At 38.4% G+C, this 19,179-nt stretch overlaps 1 protein-coding gene across 2 annotated transcripts in view; it reads right to left on the bottom strand.

Annotated features, from left to right (window-relative positions):
• The window catches only part of UBR5 (ubiquitin protein ligase E3 component n-recognin 5), an 83,301-nt gene extending 65,238 nt beyond the window's left edge, over nucleotides 1–18,063 (bottom strand). For both annotated transcript variants that reach the window (XM_070940403.1, XM_070940404.1), the window contains exons 1-6: nucleotides 17,761–18,063; nucleotides 4,230–4,274; nucleotides 3,328–3,409; nucleotides 3,098–3,174; nucleotides 2,235–2,354; nucleotides 484–673 (exon numbers count right to left, since the gene is read on the bottom strand). In XM_070940403.1, the coding sequence (XP_070796504.1) occupies nucleotides 484–673; nucleotides 2,235–2,354; nucleotides 3,098–3,174; nucleotides 3,328–3,409; nucleotides 4,230–4,274; nucleotides 17,761–17,822 (576 nt within the window). In that variant the 5' untranslated portion in view covers nucleotides 17,823–18,063. The remainder of the gene's footprint in view (nucleotides 1–483; nucleotides 674–2,234; nucleotides 2,355–3,097; nucleotides 3,175–3,327; nucleotides 3,410–4,229; nucleotides 4,275–17,760) is intronic.
• Nucleotides 18,064–19,179: the final 1,116 nt, after the last annotated feature.

Below are 19,179 nucleotides of genomic sequence, written 5' to 3'. Positions count from 1 at the left end.
TATCAATTATTTTAAAACTACCATATTTTTTGGACTATAAAATGCACCAGTGTATAAGACGCATTAAGATTTCGAAGAGGTAAGTAAGGAAAAAAAAAAGGTTTTTGCCCTCCCCAGCCCCCAGGAGCACTCTGCAGGTCTCCCAAACCCACTGCGTGCCCCATTTTTCGCAAAAACGGACACTTTTTGCAAAAAACGGGGCACACAGAGGGTTTGGGAGGCCTGCAGAGTACTCCTGGGGGTTGGGGGAGAGCAAAAATGCCCTGTTTTTGTGGAAAATGGGCCCATTTTTCACAAAAAACATAAGTGGGGCGGGGCTTCGGGAGGCCAAAAATGGTTGTATTCGGTGTATATGACGCACCAACATTTCCACCCTCTTGGGGGGGAGTGCGTCTTATACTCTGAAAAATATAGTATTCCCTGACGCAACCAATTTCTTTGTCATAGAAATTTTAAATAATTCATCCTAAGCGAGATTCATACCTGTGAAATGAGTTCTTCTGGGATAACAGATGCTGGAATCACCGGTTGTGGTTGACTACCCAGTAGACCAGATCCTCTGTCACGTCCAGTTCGAATAACTCGTGTTTGTCTTCTTGAATCTCTAGCTCCAGCTGATGATCTACCAGATGAACCTCCCCCACTTCCTCCCACACCAGAGCTCCATCGACTTCTGGAAAAAAAAAATAAAAGCAAAGGATCAATGTTTCTGAATTATTTGTAAAGTTATCATGTATCTGAACTAAACTGTTCCCTCTCCATGAGACAGTCTGTTATTTCATGTTAACTCTGCAGTTTTGCAAAAGATTAGAAACACCGCAACACATTCTTTTTCCTTTGCTATCCAATATATCTTCTCTGAGCACCGAGGGCTCACTTTAGGGGTGAAAATCCTTTGTTTCAAAGGATTCAAAGGTAATTTGTTCAAAGTAACACTATACAACATTCATCCATCCATCAGACAATATGATTAACTTTTCACATGCAGATGTGACACTGACTTTCACAATCCGAATATCAATCCACAAATAATTTAAAAACAATTACTTTAAATATAACATATGCTTAAATTTTTATCACATTAAGTATTTTTCTAGGCATAGATATTAAGAAATCTCACATTATCTCAGGAATATTCTTTTTTTTCCCCTAAAAAATCAGTGATTGTTTTAAAATGTTTATGAGTAAAAATCTAAAAAAAAACATTGATGTTAGCCAGGATTCATTTTAAATTGTTTTTACTAGCAGAACACAAGCAAGATAAATCTATACTAGCAGCTGCTCATAACCACTATCTTTAAAACTGAGTGATATATTCTAGAACAACACAACAGAAGTTAAACATAAGTGTTTCAAATGATTTTAGTTACAATTCTAACTAGAAATGCTATCATGAATCATTTATAAATCATGCTAGCTTTATTCAACAAAAAAAGCAACAATAAATTAGAACACAAAACAACACATATCTTCAAATATTTCTCCTAAAAAGCTTTCCAAGTGTATTTTTAATACTGGTATTGCATGGAAAAATATGCAGGACATATATTCATCTAAAATATTTATTGCTATTGATGAAAAAAAATCTAAACTACCTATAATTAAAAAATAAAGTACAGGTAGCCCGCAAATTATGTCTATAATTGGGACCGGAATTTCTGTTGTTAAATAAGGCTGTGGTTACGTAAGTCATGCTTGATTTTTATAAGCTTTTTTGCCACAGTTGTTGAGTGAATTACTGCAGCAAATAACACAGATGTTAAACGAATCCATTTTCCCCCATTGACTTTGCTTGTTGAAATTGGCGGGGAAGGTTGCAAATGGCGATCGCATGACTCCGAAACTCTGCAATCATCATAAATACATGCCGCTTGCCAAGCGCCTGAATTTTGATCATGTGACTGGGGGGATGCTGCAACGGTCGTACGTTCGAGGACCAATTGTAAGACACTGTTTTCAGTGCCGTTATAACTTTGAAAGGTATTTAAACAAATGGTTGTAAACAGAGGACTACTTGTAGATTAAATATTACTTCAAAATCTAAGTTTATATTGATGAAATATAAAATCTTTCTTAATAGCATTTAAAGAAAACTACCTAAATCACCGCTGCATTGGAATATGGAATATTCAAAGATATGGATATGATGTTATGCATATTCACACATAACCAAGGTAAACTTTTATAACCATGGTATACAAACAGGATGCAGCCTCAATCCTATCAAAACTTACCCAAGGGTGTTGCCTGCCAGTCTGCCCAGAGTTTCAGAACCAGACAGAAACCATGGGGAATCACTAGTCCTGCCTGGCCTGGATGTCCTTCCTGCCCCTGAGCCACTGCTCAACTTTGAACTGAAAGTAAAAGATGGTAGATCAGTTACAATACAATCCCAAATGGGTTAAAAACAAGCCCTGGAATCCCAGGTTTAAATTCTCAGGGACTTAGTCTGGTAACACACCAGCTTAAGCAACACCCTTGGGGAATCTTCCAAACTTAGCTAAAGGATATGACAATCTAACAGGGACCAAGGAAAAGCATGCAAAGCATGCCAATACAGTTCTTTTATTAGAAAATGTTTTATTACAAAAGTAGTATTAACTGTCATGGTGAAACTATTCTGTATGTGTTCAAATGAATTACTATGTGTTAGACTATAGATTAACATAATCAAATTTCAAACTTTTGCTTTTAATCCCAGACTTGAATTAATGTAATACTCCTATATCCTTTTAAAAACTCAGGATAAAAATGTGGATTCAGAAAACATATCCTGAGAAGTGTAACATCATAAATGAAAATATAATGTCAATTCAGTTCTATTAAGACTATTCAATTCAGCAGTCAATGTTGGTTAGGACATCTAAATTGTTTTTAACATTTATGATTCATGTCTTTATTATTTATAAGGAAATAGGTTCGAACTAATTTTAGCAATCTATAAAATCATCATCAGAAAGGTACATCAAAATATTTTTTAAAAATTATCCCATGTTTATTTTCAATTCTGTTAACAATCCAAATGAGTAACGTTTAAAAACAAAGTGGATTAAAATATTTGATACTTGTTACAAATCAGAACAAAAGTAGCTCTTACCCATCATTGTTATCAGGTTTACCCAATTCTAATCTGTCTGGCTGAACTAAAAAGCCAATTCTGCAGACTCTACCATCCTAAAATTGAAGAAACAGAGTGTCTATTAAACATTATACTTAAATTGCATTATTAACATTTTTTAGCAATTATTAAGTTGGTCTAACCTTGAACAACTAAATTTAATTATACAACCAGGATATTTTAATTGCAGCCTAATGTGTGCAATTTACCTCAAGAAGAAATGCAGCATGATTTGGTCCCACTACACACTGTTTAATTGTTGCCTGTTCCAATACATTCAAAGGAGGATGGCTGAAAAAGAAGAAGAAAAAAAGAAAAATCCCATGAGTGAAACACTCTTGCTTTAAGAAATAAAAGAAGTAGTTTGTGTTATAACATGAATTGCTATCTCAAAATTTATTTTCAATTGTTACATTTAAAAAACAAAGACACTTCTGGAAATTCTCTATAAAGGTTTCTTCATTGAAAACGCATCAAAGTAAACTGCTAATTTTGGGGTTTATTGATTAGGAGGTTTGTTTATTGGAAGACGGGAACTATGATATGCAATATAGGACGGAGGAGTTGGTAATTGCTATGATTGTACAGCCACAAGGAAGATTGCTTCTTTAGGTATCTTTCTTTCTCTTGCTTTTTTATTATTCCCTTTTTCTTTTCTAGTAGAACTTCCAATAAATATTTTTAGCTGAACAACTTGATGAAGAAAAAACCTATTTTTAAATAAAGGGGTATCGCTATCATCTTGTGTTTAGTCATATTTATTTTTTACAAACATCTGATTTCATTTGTTACATAGGAATTCAATGTATCACAGATATCTATATATCCACATACAGAACAAAAAAGATTTTGAAATACAGTGGCTACAGGTCATGTTATGGCAGTCCATTTTTAGATCTATTGAAACCAATCAAACCAAACCTTTGCGTTCCAAGTTGTAGTCAGCCTGGAATCCAATGAAGAGTTTAACACAAACATACAGCCACATGGGTACACACACCTACTTCTCCTTCATCCCTTAGTGCCCAACCCATTAGGTAGCTGAGAAGAAAAATAAGCTTGAAGATACCAAATTTACAAATTCAGAATTGAAACAGTAAAGATTCCTCACCTATTTAAGTTGTACTTGTTGAGCTTTTCTGAAACTTCTCTTAACCTGTAAGAGAAAACAATGCATATTTTAGCAAATATAAACATGTATTAATCAAACACATTTTTTTTATTGAAAAGTTTTACAAAAAAGAAAAAAAAATCAAATATTTCCCCTTTCCCCCCCCCCACTTCCTTTCCCCCCTACCCCTTCCCCGGACTTCCCAGAACAAAATACAGGGTAAAACAATTAACAATCATATGCTAAGCTAAGCTAACTAACTATCCCCCCCACCGACACTTTAACTCGCCTTTTACTTAACTAAATATACACTCTTAACTTTTCTATTCATTCATAAGCTATTTGATACTTTTTAGTTCGATATTTGTTTCGAATATAATCAATCCATCTTCTCCATTCCGATATATATCTTTCTTGTGAATGATCTTTCAAATATGCTGAAATTTTCGCCATTTCTGCCAAATTTGCCACTTTTAATGTCCATTCTTCAATAGTAGGCAATTCTTCCTTCTTCCAGTATTGCGCCATCCAGTATTGTGCCAAATCAAACACATTTTATGTGCTTTCAGAAACCTTACAAGTAATCCTCAACCTATGACCACAATTGAGATCAGGATTTCAGCCTCTAAGTGATGTGGTTATAAAGCAAGACATCACTGTACCCCTTCACTTAGCAACCACAATTCACAATGACTGCAACTCTCTATTGTAGTCGTTAATACTACAGATAATCATTACAATTTTCCAAAGGTGTCCAAAGCCAGCTATCCAAAGCAAGCTGTGGCATCCTTTCGAAGATGTTCTGAAGTTAGCACAACTTTATGAAAACAGCACCACTTAACAAAAGGCTCAGGGCCAAATGTAGAATATTAGCCAGCGAAGCTGGTTCTGAAAAGAAAGACAGCAAAGGGAGCCAGGTGCTTCTTCATCAGCCACAGTGGCTGGGCATGAAGATGAATGATTGGTGCAGTGAACTGGAAGAGAAGGCAAGTGGGGAGTGAACCAATGCTGGTGCTTGCTGGGACAGACTGACCTTCCAAGGCATAGAAAATAGTCCCAGAGCCACACCGTTCTAGGGACTGCTTGCTATCCCACAAGGCAGGGGGCAGGCAGCCAAAAGTGTATAGATGGGAGGGCGGGAAGAAATAATTGGGTGAGGGGAATTACAGCAGGGCTGCCAAGCACCTGAATTGTAATCACATGAGTACAGGAGCACTGAAACAGTCATAACTTAGAGCATGATTTCAAAGTCTGTTTTTAATATTGAATGTTCACTGAATGAAAGGTCATATGTCAAGGTCTACCTGTATAAGGCAGAACTGCAGTTTAACAGGTATCCTGGTAACAAAATCAGAACAAATCACACATACTAATTAATGTTTATATAGTGTACATAACTACATACACATCAATCATTCCCTTTCAGAGCAAGGAACTTTCTGCAAAGCACAAAAAAGGATTACAAGGTAGCCAGCCAAATAAATTAAGGCATAAGAAAAAAATAGGTAAAATCAAGTTACACAAGCAACTTTTACTGTACCTCTCTATACCAGTTTATCCAGGTAAACCTCCTTGCTTCTATCATGTCCATGCATTGCTTCATACACTGCTTGTATTCTTCTTTTGACATTAATTCATTGCCCACTACAGATCACATACTATCTACTACACTTCTGACAGCATTTATACATCCTAAATTTTCCATATATATATATATAATCTTTATATAAATCCTATGCTGTATTCTAATACATAATTTTGTGAAAAATTATAACTATATATTCCATTTTCATCATCAAACACAATTACTTTGGTCTTCAATAAATTATTTTCTAGGCATACAATTGAATATTACTGCAAATCATTCAGATTCTCAGCCAACAGTACAGCTTCAGCCACTATCAAAACTTCATATATACAGTCATGTCCCTGACTAAAACATCTCAAAAGTCACAAACATTTTTATGTATTTATCCCTACATATATTAAACAGTCAAGGTGATACTGCACCACCAAATCTTATTTCCTGCTCAATTCTGAAATCATCTGCTAAGCATTCCCTTTATTAAAGGGCATTCTCTAGTTCAACAGCCTCCAACCTTTTGGGCACCAGGGACCAGTTCTGTGGAGAAAGGCTTTTCTGGGGACCAGAGGGAGCATGGTTTTGTGTGCTGCCTGCATCCCATGGATAGGCCTTCGCTTGTTTGCATGACCCCGTTTCTGGCATGCTGTGGACCGGGGGTGGTCCACGGACCGGGAGTTGGGGACTCCTGCTCTAGTTCCATCATATCACTCTTACTGTATTCGCCAACCATTCTTCAACACGACATACGCACAAATCATGGGAACAATTGTGTTTATTATATATTTGTTGATTTAAAGAAAGTGAAAAGATTTGAGATTCCATAAGCAAACCAGTTTTCTATTCTTCGTTTTTCAGTTACATCATTTAAATCTGGACGCTTTCCAATTTTCAACATTCAACTAGTATATTTAAAGAACTTTCTATTTACTACATTTTCCTTGGACAGTATCATATAGGTAATCATTCAGTTACAACAGAGATTGCTGTCGCTAAGTGTTGTGGATGAAAATGTGGTATCATGTCATCGCATCATTTAGCAATTGGCAAGCCCAGCAGTCCTGGTTGTTGTCATAACCTAAAGACCACATAGGCTAAGTGGGAAGAGGCGGGAGTTCCAGATAAGGAGCACAGAGAAGTGCATGAGTGTCATGGGAGGGTGGAAGAATGCCACAAGTCACAAGCAGAGGCACACGTGGGCTCTGGAGAACACAGGTAGGCCAGCAATGCCACAAGTGAGCACTGGGTACACAGGCCATAGGTGGACAGTCAGGTTCCACAGGCTCAACACTGAGTGTAGGAAGACAGGATTGCTACAGAGTATGAGATCCCTGGGATTTTTCAATATTCATTTAGCATTTTAAAATAATTTTCTAACCATTGATTTTTCATTTATAGATAGTCCTCGGGTTACAATGGCAACCATGACAAAGATTGCCATCGCCAAGTGATGTAGTTGCAAAGCACAATATTATGTGACTGCATTACTTAGAGAGGGCAGTTCTGGCTGCTATCCTGGGATCTAGTACTCTGTATTGGGGCTCAAAAGAAAAAGTGTAATTTTCTCTGCCAGCTTCCCTATTGATTTTTCTTGGCACTCCAACACCCAGAATGCAATCAGGTGACTCTGGGGAAGCTGTAACAGTTGCAACTTCATGGATCAATCGTAAGTCTTTCTTTCATCTCTGTTGTAATTTTGAATGATTGCTGAACAAGTGGTCGTAACTTGCATTTGTTTTCTAGTTTCACATGTGCTTCCAAGATTTCCTTAATTTTCACCCCAAATCATTTTCTATTTTTAAAAAATTTAATTCCATCTATTTGAAGTTCTTTGTTTAGCCCTCTTCATTCACTTCCAAAATAATTTTTATTTCCATCAAACTGCTCTGCATTTTTTTATGCTTATTTTAATATCAATATTTGTTCTGTAGGATCCAATCTGGTCAGTCCTGGGACATGCTTTCCTTCATGAATATTTGTTCTCTTTGTCAACATTCTCAGCAATAGTTATGCATTATTTTTTTTCTAGTTCTGATTTTTTGCATCATTCTTTTACATGTATTTTTTTCTCTCCCACATTTTCCCCAAGTATCATTTTCATGCTTATGTGGCACTCTATAACATTTCTTTATTCTAGTCCAACCAGTTTATATATTCTCTTTCTTTCCATCTATTTTCCATTCCATTTTCTATCTTTTCTTCCCTGTTCCCCCCCACCCCCAAGATCCAGTTTTGATGCTGTATAGAAATGATCCATCTCACATTTAAAATACAGAATAACAAAGGGGAAGGGACTTTGGAGGTCTTCTAATCAAAACACCGGCTCAAGCAGGAGACCATATACCATTCCAGACAAAATCATTCCTCTTGCATCCTTACCGATTCTCTCATTATTTCATCGTTAACAAAAGATTGATCATACTGCTAGATATTGTTAATTCTTTTGCCTTAAGTACATGTAAATTGACTTATTCTTAAACCATGTAGTAGAAACAGACTTTTTGCTAAATACTTTCCAAACCACAATTCCCAATCCTTGTGAATGATCTATCACCTTTTCCATACACTCTTACCTTCTTACCACCCAACTAGTTATGTCACTTATTATAACAATTTTTTCTCTAGATTGCATTCATTCTGAGCTTTGACCAAGTTTTCCCAAATTTATCTTTGAGGTGTCAATTACTGCCATCTCCTGGAATATAAAATACAACTATCACAAATGTATAGCAATTCCGGTCATAATTGATGTCATAAACTGAGAGCTACTTGTATAACCATGTATAATTTTTAAAGGAAAAGGAAGTGAAGAATCGAAATTAAAAATATGAATGTTACAGCAAATGTACTCAGAACTAAATAAATACATTTTGTGAGAATGTTCTACACGTAAATAAGCACCCATTGCAAGAGAAGCTGCTAAAGCTAATACCGGCTTCTAGCTGTCTCTGCAGGACCAGGTTGTTGAACATCTGTCAACATCCTGCTCCCCGAGCTACAAGATCTACTACCCTGAAGCAGCAGAGGTGCTATCAAAGGGATAGGGATTTTCCCTTAGGATGGGAAAATTTAGTACTATATATGCTAGCTGAGGATTTTTGTTTTCCACCTAGTAAAGCACCTGTGTCTTCTCTAGTGAACTGGATCTGATATTTTCAATTCCAGTTCATTTCTTCCTTCCAAAAAGCTTTTTTTTACAATCACAGGTCTAAGTTATTTTTTGTTTTCACTAACTTTCTAGCCTAAGGTTTACTATGCAGAATTTGCAACACAAACCATTCTCTCCCCCTCCTCCCTTTTAATTTACTTTTATCTCATCTGACTGAATAAAGAGCTTTTGAGTTCTTAAAAGCTTACACATTTTTATGACGTCTGAATCAATCTAATCAATTTCAACTGAGGAAAAAATAAAGTTACAAGATATTGGAATTTAACTACATTTATGGTGGAGTTATTTACTATTTATGCCACTTACATGACTGTTCACTTGCCCTATGACTCTGTGGAGTTAACAATGAATATCAATCAATCATAAATAATCAAAAACAATTAAAGCAACATATTTCATGCTTGGATGTTTCATAGGCTACACGATCTATTTGTTGAAGACAGCCTTACCCAGCATCCTAGAACACTGGCCAGGGGAAGAACTAAGTCTTAGCACCTTACAAAAGACCAGCAAGGTCCCCATAATTGGAATGTCAGAAGAGATGCTCTTCCATAGAACAGCGTTCCCCAACCTTTCCAGTTCAGCGGACAAGTGGAGACGACAGCAAGGGGGGGAGAGGGTATGGTTTTGCTTGCACATGTGCCACTTTCACAAATGCAATTTTGCATGCACTCGCCCACCACTTCCAAGGCCCGGTTCCAAATGGGCTGCAGCCTGGCATAGAGTAAGAGAATAATAGAAAGGACCTTGGAGGTCTTCTAGTCCAACCCCTAGCTCAAGCAGGAAACCCTACACCACTTCATACAAATGGTTATCCAATGTCTTCTTTAAAACCTCCAATGATGGCTCATTCACAACTTCTGAAGGCAAGCCATTCTACTGATTAATTGTTCTCACTGTCAAGAAATTTCTCTTTATTTCTAGGCTGGATTTCTCCTTGATTAATTTCCATCTATTGCTTCTTGTCCTGCCTTCAGGTGGTTTGGAGAATAGACTGCCCCCGTCTTCCCTTAGATACTGGAACACTGCTATCATGTCACCTCTAGTCCTAGTGCACAGAGTAGATGCAGTGATAGAGAAAGCCTGTTTCCTGGGCTTCATCAGATAATGTTCTTTGATATAAGGGACACATAGCCTACCCACCCGGTCAAATCTCAAAAGACAGGCAGAAATAACCGGAGACAGGTTATCCTGCAAATAACTTGGCACTGGTCCATGACAACCAGCATTTTGAATTGCAATAGGAAACACTGTTATCTTGCAAAACAGAGACCTATCAAGGCATACCAGTAACTACTGAAATTCTGGATCAGCTGAAGCTTCAAGGACAGCCATAGACTGCACTGCAATAATTCAGATGGAAGACAACCAAAAAATCAGTACAGATAGTCCTCAACTCACAACCACAATTTAGATCTGAAATTTCACAAGTTGTGGACGTAAATCAAGGAAGCCATGTGATAGAGACATGATTTTTCAATTGTTTTTATGACAGTTGCTAAGTGAATCCACTGTCCCAGAACTATGTTTTTTGCTGTCACAAAAAGTCCTGTTACCATAGGATACTGCAACCAGTCATAAATACAAGCCAGTTGCCAAACATCCAAAATGCAGTTATGTGACCAGGTGTGTATGACATTTTATGATAGCTGGAAGTGCTATATGGGCATAAACTACTCTTTCTGAAACCATCATAACTTTGAATGGCTGTTAAGTGACTGGTTGTAAGTGGAGAACATAGGAGTTCCTGATCTAAGAATGAGTGGAATTGGCACACAAGATGGATATGCACAACGGTTCTCCTAGCCAAGATTGCTACCTGCTCTTTGAGCAGGAACCCAGGGTGGGGTGGATCCCATCTGGGAAAATGCTACCCTACTCAAAAAGAGGGTAAGTCTCAGGTCCGGAAGTCCCAAGACTAACAGTTATTCAGTCCTACTAGTTTCAATCTTTTCCTCCCATTCAGACTCACAGAGCCCCCTGAATAAGGCAACAAGTTTTTAAGCACAACTTAGTCTTAGAATAATGTTATTGTCACTTTAAATCAGTGGCAGGTTTCTACCGGTTCGCCCCAGTTTGAGAGAACCGGTAGTGGCAACAGCGGGAAGCTCTGTCCACCCGCCTAGGTGTCATCATGGACACTCTGCGCATGTACAGAAGGTTCTGTGCACGCACAGAAGCACTGAGCATGAGCAAAGCGAGCACGTGCACGTGTTCACAGTTCTGAACCAGTGGTGAAGGTAAGTGGAACCCACTACTGCTTTAAATGTACACTAACCATCATATGTTAAAATGAAATTTCGTTGAATACAGTTCTCAAAAGGTCACCAATATACCCTACATAAACATGACACTCCCATGTGCGCACGCGCACGTACTCTCTGTCTCTCTCTGTCTGTCTCCCTCCCTCTCTGTCTCTCTCCCTCTCTCTCTATACACACACACACACACACACACACACACACAGTGCAATTTTAAGTGCTGTCTTTAAACTATAAAGCCTTATATGACTTGGCAAACAGAATTAACCAATGAACTACATGGGAAAACAGCTGACACTTATAGCCACCTACAAAACGTAGAGGGAAGGGGGCTCCCATTTTATGGAACAGTCCTCCAGAGAAAGTGTGTATTGCCACAATCTTGTGGACCTTCCAGAAGCTGGTTAAAGTAGATTTTTTCTGAAGAATTGTTTAATAAATGTCAGAGCCGGCAAAAGGGAATTAGAGTACCATTTTAAATTAAATTAATGTTTTATGATTTCACTCTTTTACTTTATATTGTTGCATTTGGGATGTTTTTATCTTGCAGCAGTTCAAATATCTAATAAATAAACATACAAGTATTAATACAATGGAGACCCCATTTAGGCTTTCCCTGGACCAAGTCATATCACAAAATTTAAAGAGGCTACTATGAAAGAACCATTAATATAAAATTTAACCAAGATTTCTGAGATTCTCTCAAATTTCTGCCAGGTCACTGTCAAAGCTACTCAGTTAAGGCATGCAACGTCCAACTTACATTTTCTGATTCAGCCAATAATAAGCTAAATGAGAATATAAAATAAATACAAACATTTCTGAATATCTCACAATAGCCTGGTATATTACCGTAAATGAAAATAAGTTAGAAAACAGGAAAACAAGAGCCGCTGAGCTGCAGTAGACTGGATCAAATCTATTTAGTCTTTTATTAATGAGAAAATCTAACATATAGTAACCCAAATCAATATTTGTTGCTTGAAAATAATTGCCAGGACAATTGAGTATTAACTGCTCAAATTTTAGCCTTACGGGCTTATTAATTTTAGAGTAAAAGTAGACAAAAGCAAGTAAGTACCGTAATAAGTAACAGAAAAGCATTTAACATAACCACATGAAAAATGCAATTTTTAAGATATTTTAATTCCTTGAACATTTTTTTAAGTACAACCAACTCACAAGAATATGACTCTGATGAAACAAAAAGTGTGCTGTCTATTGCTGTATTTAAGGTTCAAAAAGAAATGCTCTTATTATTATTCACTTCCAGTACACTCTGACATGATAAACATCACTACCAGGACAGTCTCCTATTTTTAATATTCAAATATCACCCCATAGCTACTTAACAGGATGGGAGTGGGAGAAGAGAACCAGTAGTGAGTTTCAAAAATGATTCAGAATTTGTCTAGTTTCTAGAAACCTATTGTATGAAAGCTAGGCTAAGAAATACAAGTCCAGAAAAATTTAGGCCATGCTGATGAATAACCTGATAACTCCAGTAACTTGAGCAATTCCAAAGATCTGTTCCAAAGTTCAGCAAGTTACCCATTGAGGGACAGACTGTTCTATGGTAGTTCCAATTGGAAACACCTTTAAGAAAATCCACTTGGTCCTTACCTGCTTATTTTCAGCCCTGGAACCAGTTTTATTCTCTTACACCTTTTAATTACCCACTTTTGCTGTTTGTTTTTGAGCAGCTATACCACTAAACCAGATTTGAGTTATATCTTTTTTTAATCCTTGTCTTTAACAGCTACATTTTATTTTAATTTAATGGGAATTATGTTTTTATTCAGAGAAACTTTTAGGGCAATGTAAGCAATTATATCCCTCATAACCCCCACCAATGGCTGAGGGTCTGGAAACTGCAAAAACCCTACCTTCTATTATCATGGGATTAGTATAATTTAGGGAAAAATATTACAATTTCATTTACTCGTATTAGTCACACCTAAGAAGAGAAGTAGAAGAAACCAAGATTTCTCGCTTCATAATATTTTTAAGGAATTCACTATTTTCAAGAAATAATGCATAATAAATTCCTTACAAAAGCTAATTATTTTATTTTATGCAACTTCAATCAAAATATCTTATCTACAAGTTTACAATTTGTCATGCTACAATGTCTTGCTCTAGTTTCCTTCCCAGAAGAGATATTCATAACACTTAGTCTATGGGGAAAATTCTCAACTACCCCACACATGGGTAGGAATTCAAAGATTCTTTTTTCACTGCATTTCTGAAATATTCCATGCTTTTCCAAAATACATCAAAAAAATAATTACAGCCTTTATTACCAAATAGAGAATTGCATTACAGAACGATGCCTGTAATACAGAGAGCAGCAATAAATCCTGATTATCTGATTCTTGAGTTGGGGGAAAGAAAATGTACATTTTAATGACTACAAGGCCATTGAAAATTAATGGATTATAGTCATATCTAAAGCCTTGAAAACAATAATACAGTACTAAAAGACCTGTTTTAATATACTGACCAGGGTCACACAACACACTAAGTTTTAAAATAAACTAACCACATCATCACTTAGCATTATGTGTTAACTCAGCCATGTGTGTGGTGTTGGTTTTTTTAGTTTTGGATGTCACAATGAAATAAAAATATTGGCAAAATATAAAAGTTTGGAAGATAACTACATGAAGATTGAAGGTTAATCATATAACAAACAAGAGTAGACATTTTCCAAGTCAATGTGGTCCCATTTACTTATCTACTCATTATGCCAAGTCAAATGCACACTCTCCAGCCATATCCATACACTCTTTAAAAACATGAATATCAGCTAGAGTATAGACACAGAAGAAAATTTATACAAAAGATTTTCACTATAACTTCAGCACTTTTATTGCATTTTTAAAACAATGGAAATTCTGATGTAATAAATTGAGCCATACCAGTCAAACTAGATAATTTCAAAGTTATTTTTGTTAGATGACTATTATTAAAAATGTGATATGTTTACATATTGAATTCACAATTTCTTGAGGTAGAAAGGCAAATGGGGTAATTATATTTAAATTTGAACCAATGTATATTTTTTGAAGAGAGAGGAAAAGTTATTGTCAGGGTTCCAAGTAACACCCCCAACGAAAAGAAACTCCGAATCTTGGATTTCCTCAAAGCTACAATTTATTAGAGATGTCATATTGGCACATCTGTGAAAACCCGAATCTGAGAACTTCTGGGTTTTCTCCACCCAAAAGAAAATTCAAGTCCCTGCCCAGCACCCACATGTCCATCATACGACCCAATCAGGCACCATCCAAATCTGACGATGCCTTCCAGTCACTCCATTGCAGCTGCAGGGCAAAGCAGCCTTGACCTTCTGGAAAGAATGTTATTTAGACTACTACATATCACCTACTCCATACAATCCTCCTCCCATTATCCCCATATAGAAATTGTGGCAGGCCTGAAGGCTCAAAAGTAAAAGATGACTTCCAGGTCTGACAGATATATACTAATATATTCTCCATATATTTCAAGGGGATTACAGCAGCGATCCTGCAAAGACTACAAACAGTAATATAAATCTTCAATATGGACTACATCATTTATTTTATTTATTTTAAATATTTCTATAGCTGCATATCTTGAAACTAAATACTGGGCAGCTTGTAACTCAGTAAACCCAGAAAACAAAACCAAAAAAAGCTGGTGCTGCAACCATACTCCACTGATGCAACCTATCATATTCTCATCCTGCTCAGACTTCACCCAATTCCAGTGCCTGGGAGAAGACTCAGGTCTTGAATGTTCTCCAAAAGGTTAAAAGAGTAGGGGTCCTTCAAATGTCATGTGAAGGATGTTCCACACAGGCTGCCATGGAAAAGTCAAACTTCTGAGGACCCATAAGGTGACAGTCTTTAAGGTAAGACACCTGGAACCTACCTACCGTATCTGCTTTGGTGGGACAAGCAAAGACCCTAGGGGGAAGGGTTAGGGAGAAACAGTCCTGCAGATAACCTGTTCCCATGTATATAGGATTTTAGATTGTTACACACATTTTAATGTTCAGAATATACATTTTTCATAAACTTTTAAAAAATCCTTTTTATGATCCAGTAATCCACATTCTCCTTAAAACTCGCTGGCAGGAAATATTTTTTTCATTTAATATGTTGTATCTTTAAAACGAAGTCTAGCATAACATTCACATTTTTATATTTCAAGTTTTGTAAAAGCAACACAGATTGATTAGTGTTGATTAGATTTCATCAACACTAAATATGACTTCTATTTCCACTAATTTCAGTGGAAATTAAATTCAATTAATATGGATTTAATTTGTTTAAATATCAATGAAATATTGTGAACAAGCTAAGCACAAAACTTTTCAGGTTCATATATCATAGTTTCTACAATTTATCTGGTTCACATGTTTCTCTGATCTATAAACTAAATCACCCAGACCAAATTCACATGAGAATGAAATGCAGTCCACTAATTTGCTCTATGTATCATTAAACAAAGGCAGTGTCAATAGTTATTAAGAGTATGAATAGAATTAAAACTCAGAGGAAACTCAAGGATGTTGCTGCAAAGCATCCCATACTCTCCACCCATGAAGTGTTGTATCACTTGTCATTTCTTGTGACATCACGACAATGTATTTTACTACATCTACTGTATGTCATTATCAATTATCTCTGGGGGAAAAAACAGAAAATCTTACAATATTACAATAGCAAGTACCTTTTATTACATATTCTTTACATTTATACAATCTAGGTGGTTATATCAATGTAAATCACAGGTAAGTTACTTACCCAGTGACAATACATAAAAACTGCCTTGGTTTTCAAGTGAGGACTACCTGCTTAAGAATTAAATGATTTTTAAACATTTGTAGATGTGAAGAGAGAAATGAAAAGAAAAAAAATAATGACACTATATCTGAAATATTAGCATTTGAATGGGTTCTCTCTACCTCCCTGTCACTACTAGGTGCTGTAATACAGGTATGCTACAAAGATATACAATAATGTATAATAATATGTATGTATAATATGTATGTATAATACATAGAGCATGTATAATAATACATAATATAATGTGTAATAAAAGTATAATACACTGAAGAAAAATCCTTTATATTTAACTTCTGTACTTTATTAAAAAGCCTCTTAGAAAACACAATAAATCCTAGAAAGGCAATAAAAAACTATGAAGAAATTCTCACAGAACCCAATGGGTCCTTTTTAAGTATGAAGAGTTTTAGAATCAAGTAGCTTCATAAAGGTCTTTCACACAATCAAATTCTTATCTCCACTACTCGGTAAGTCTATGTTAGAAACAATATGCCAGCTCAAAGTAATATTGAAGCTGTAGACCAATCCCTGAAGCATCATCCTTTTTCTCAGTAAATGGCACTGCAGTACAAAATGTGTCAGTAGGTCATTCAAGAAACCACACCCAACCAAGACATTTTAAACTATAGATCCCCTTTCTGGTTTATGGTCAGTCATACTGTAATTTGGATGAGATGCAATTCCCACACCGATCTATGCTTGTCCTTCAGCATTTTCATTTTGTTTCAGTCATTTGGGAGTGGGAGGCAAATTCATCTTGAAATAATCTCAGGTTACTCATAGCAGATATCCTTTTGTATGCTATCCTAAATCAGTGGCACAGAAATGCATTGCATGATATCAATCAACAGGGACTTGAATTACATTCAGTACTCTACCAAAAAAAAAAAGCTACAGAGCTTAACAATAAATTATGATACAAAATATAACCCATTGCAAACTGCAATATGGAAAACTAAAAATTATAAACCGAAAAGACAAAAAGCATCCCAGAACATTCTAAAAGGTGGTCAGGAAAAATCCTGAAGCTACAGATTTTTGATCCTATGGGCGACACCGCAAGAAATAAAAAGATCCATTATGGTCCTAAAGCCCGACGGGATCATCATACTGCAAATCCATATTTTCATGCCATCCAAGGCAGCAGGAGGGCAACTCACAATCACAACTATACAAAATATGAAATTGCCCCAGCCCCCAATCTTCCCTCCCCCCTCGCCCACCACCCCTTGTTCAGCAATGGCGAGAGAATCTGGAAGGACGGAGTCCAGCCCATCTTTTCCAGATTCCACCTAAACCAAAACTAGTCGACTCGTTTTCCTGCTGGATCTCAACCCACAACCCCGGCTGGACGTGCTGAATTCAAATAAGCAAGTCCAACACTGCAACTTTTCCGCCGTAAATGAAGCGACGAGGTGCCCTGGAGGGGTGGCTCGGGCAAGCTACATCCACGCGGCCTTCGCTTTCAACGCTCCCGGAGGGCGAGAGGAAACGAGTCCGCGGGGAAAAGAGCTCCCGCTTCGAGGCCCCCTCCCGGCATTTCACCTCCAGCCCTCCGCGCTCGCTACCCACATTACCGGGGCTCCTCCCCTCACGCACGGGGGGCTCCTCCCTCATCTTCTCCTCCTCCTCCTCCTCCTCCTCCCCGGGGGGCACTGACCGGGCTCCCCTCCCGCCTCACCTGTCATTGAGCTGGTCCTCGGTGCCCGGCAGCGGGTGCACCACGAAGTGGATCGATGTCATGTTTTGCTCCCCCTCCCTGGAGGGAGGCGGGCAGGGGCCAGGCGCACAAGGAGGAAATGGAGGGGGGGCGGGAGGAAGGACGGGCGAGGGGGAACTTGGCGTCTCCTTCAGGGTGTCGCGGTCACACTCGGGAGCCTTCGCTCCGCACGAGGGAAGGGAGAAAAACCGGGCAACGCGGGGCGCAGGAACGGCAGGAAAGGGTTCGGTCAGCACCCCGCTCTCACACGAGCCGCCATCTTAACTTCCAAGCTGCCCCTCGCTTCCCTCCCTCCTCCCTCCCTCCGCTGCGCCGGGAACAGAGCGGAAGGTGGGACGTCACCTGAGCAACAGCAAATAGAAAGCCCTCACTGACTGGCGAACCGGCAGTATCCTTGTAAAGTCAGCGGCGATTGGCTGATGGGGCTGGGATCGGCGTGCTTGCGTCAGACGTGAGCGTTTTAAGGGGAGGAAGGGCTAGTGCTGCTTTCTTTCCAGAGGGGGAGGCGTTGGGTGGGGGGGGGGGGTAACGCGCGGCCACCCGCGATGGGCGGAGCTTTGATTGCTCTGAGTCCGCGTGGGGGGGAAGGAGAGGCGGTTTGCTTCTTTGCTATCTTGGCGCCGAGGCGATGGTGTCTCTTCTGCTGTGTGAAACCTACAGGAAGGCCTATTTGTGCAGTTCCATGATTGGAGTGGAGGGGGGAGGGAGAGAAGTCTGCCCTTGGTAGCTACGTGCAGGAAACTTGAAAAAGGGCTTCGCTTAGTTAGTTAGTTGCTTTCTCTCTGGATGTTGGGGTGCATTTGAGGATTGGGGAGCATCCAGATATGTGACCATACAGAGAGCCACGTGTGTATTGGCTAAGGTGCTGGCCTAGAAATCCGGAGATTTGAGTTCCAGGACTCCGCATAGACATTGAAGCCAGCTGGGTGACTTTAGGCCAGTGGTTCCCCCTGTGGGGCCCATGCTGGGGGGGGGGGGGCAATTTGATTTTTAATGGGGGCAATTTGAACCTTGTTTAAACCAAGTTAATGGCCCTTTAGGCTTCCTCCAGTGTGAGTAGAGTTCACATTACACATTGGCATCCTTCAGTCTCAAGAGACTATGGTATCGTGCTCTGGAAAGAGGTCCTAAAACAGCATCTAGTGTGACTAAAAAGGCCAATTCGAGAGTGGCAATCCCTTCCACACTGAGGGCAGATACATTCTGTCCCCTGCCCAGCCCCCAGATTTTGCTGGTTCCAGGACTGCCTCTTTGCCTCAGCCTGCCGAACAAGTGTCTCTTCGAATTGGAGAAGGCCATGCTGCATCTTTAGTCTCCAAGCTGAAGGATCGAAGGTCAAGGTTTCCCAGTTGTTAATGTCCATTCCCAGGGCCTTTAGGT

This window comes from Pituophis catenifer, unplaced genomic scaffold (genome assembly GCF_029215685.1).
Source record: "Pituophis catenifer annectens isolate HBS135680 unplaced genomic scaffold, rPitCat1.0.hap2 SCAF_3, whole genome shotgun sequence".
NCBI classification, from domain to species: domain Eukaryota; kingdom Metazoa; phylum Chordata; class Lepidosauria; order Squamata; family Colubridae; genus Pituophis; species Pituophis catenifer.
This window is presented reverse-complemented; position numbering and strand designations above follow the sequence as displayed.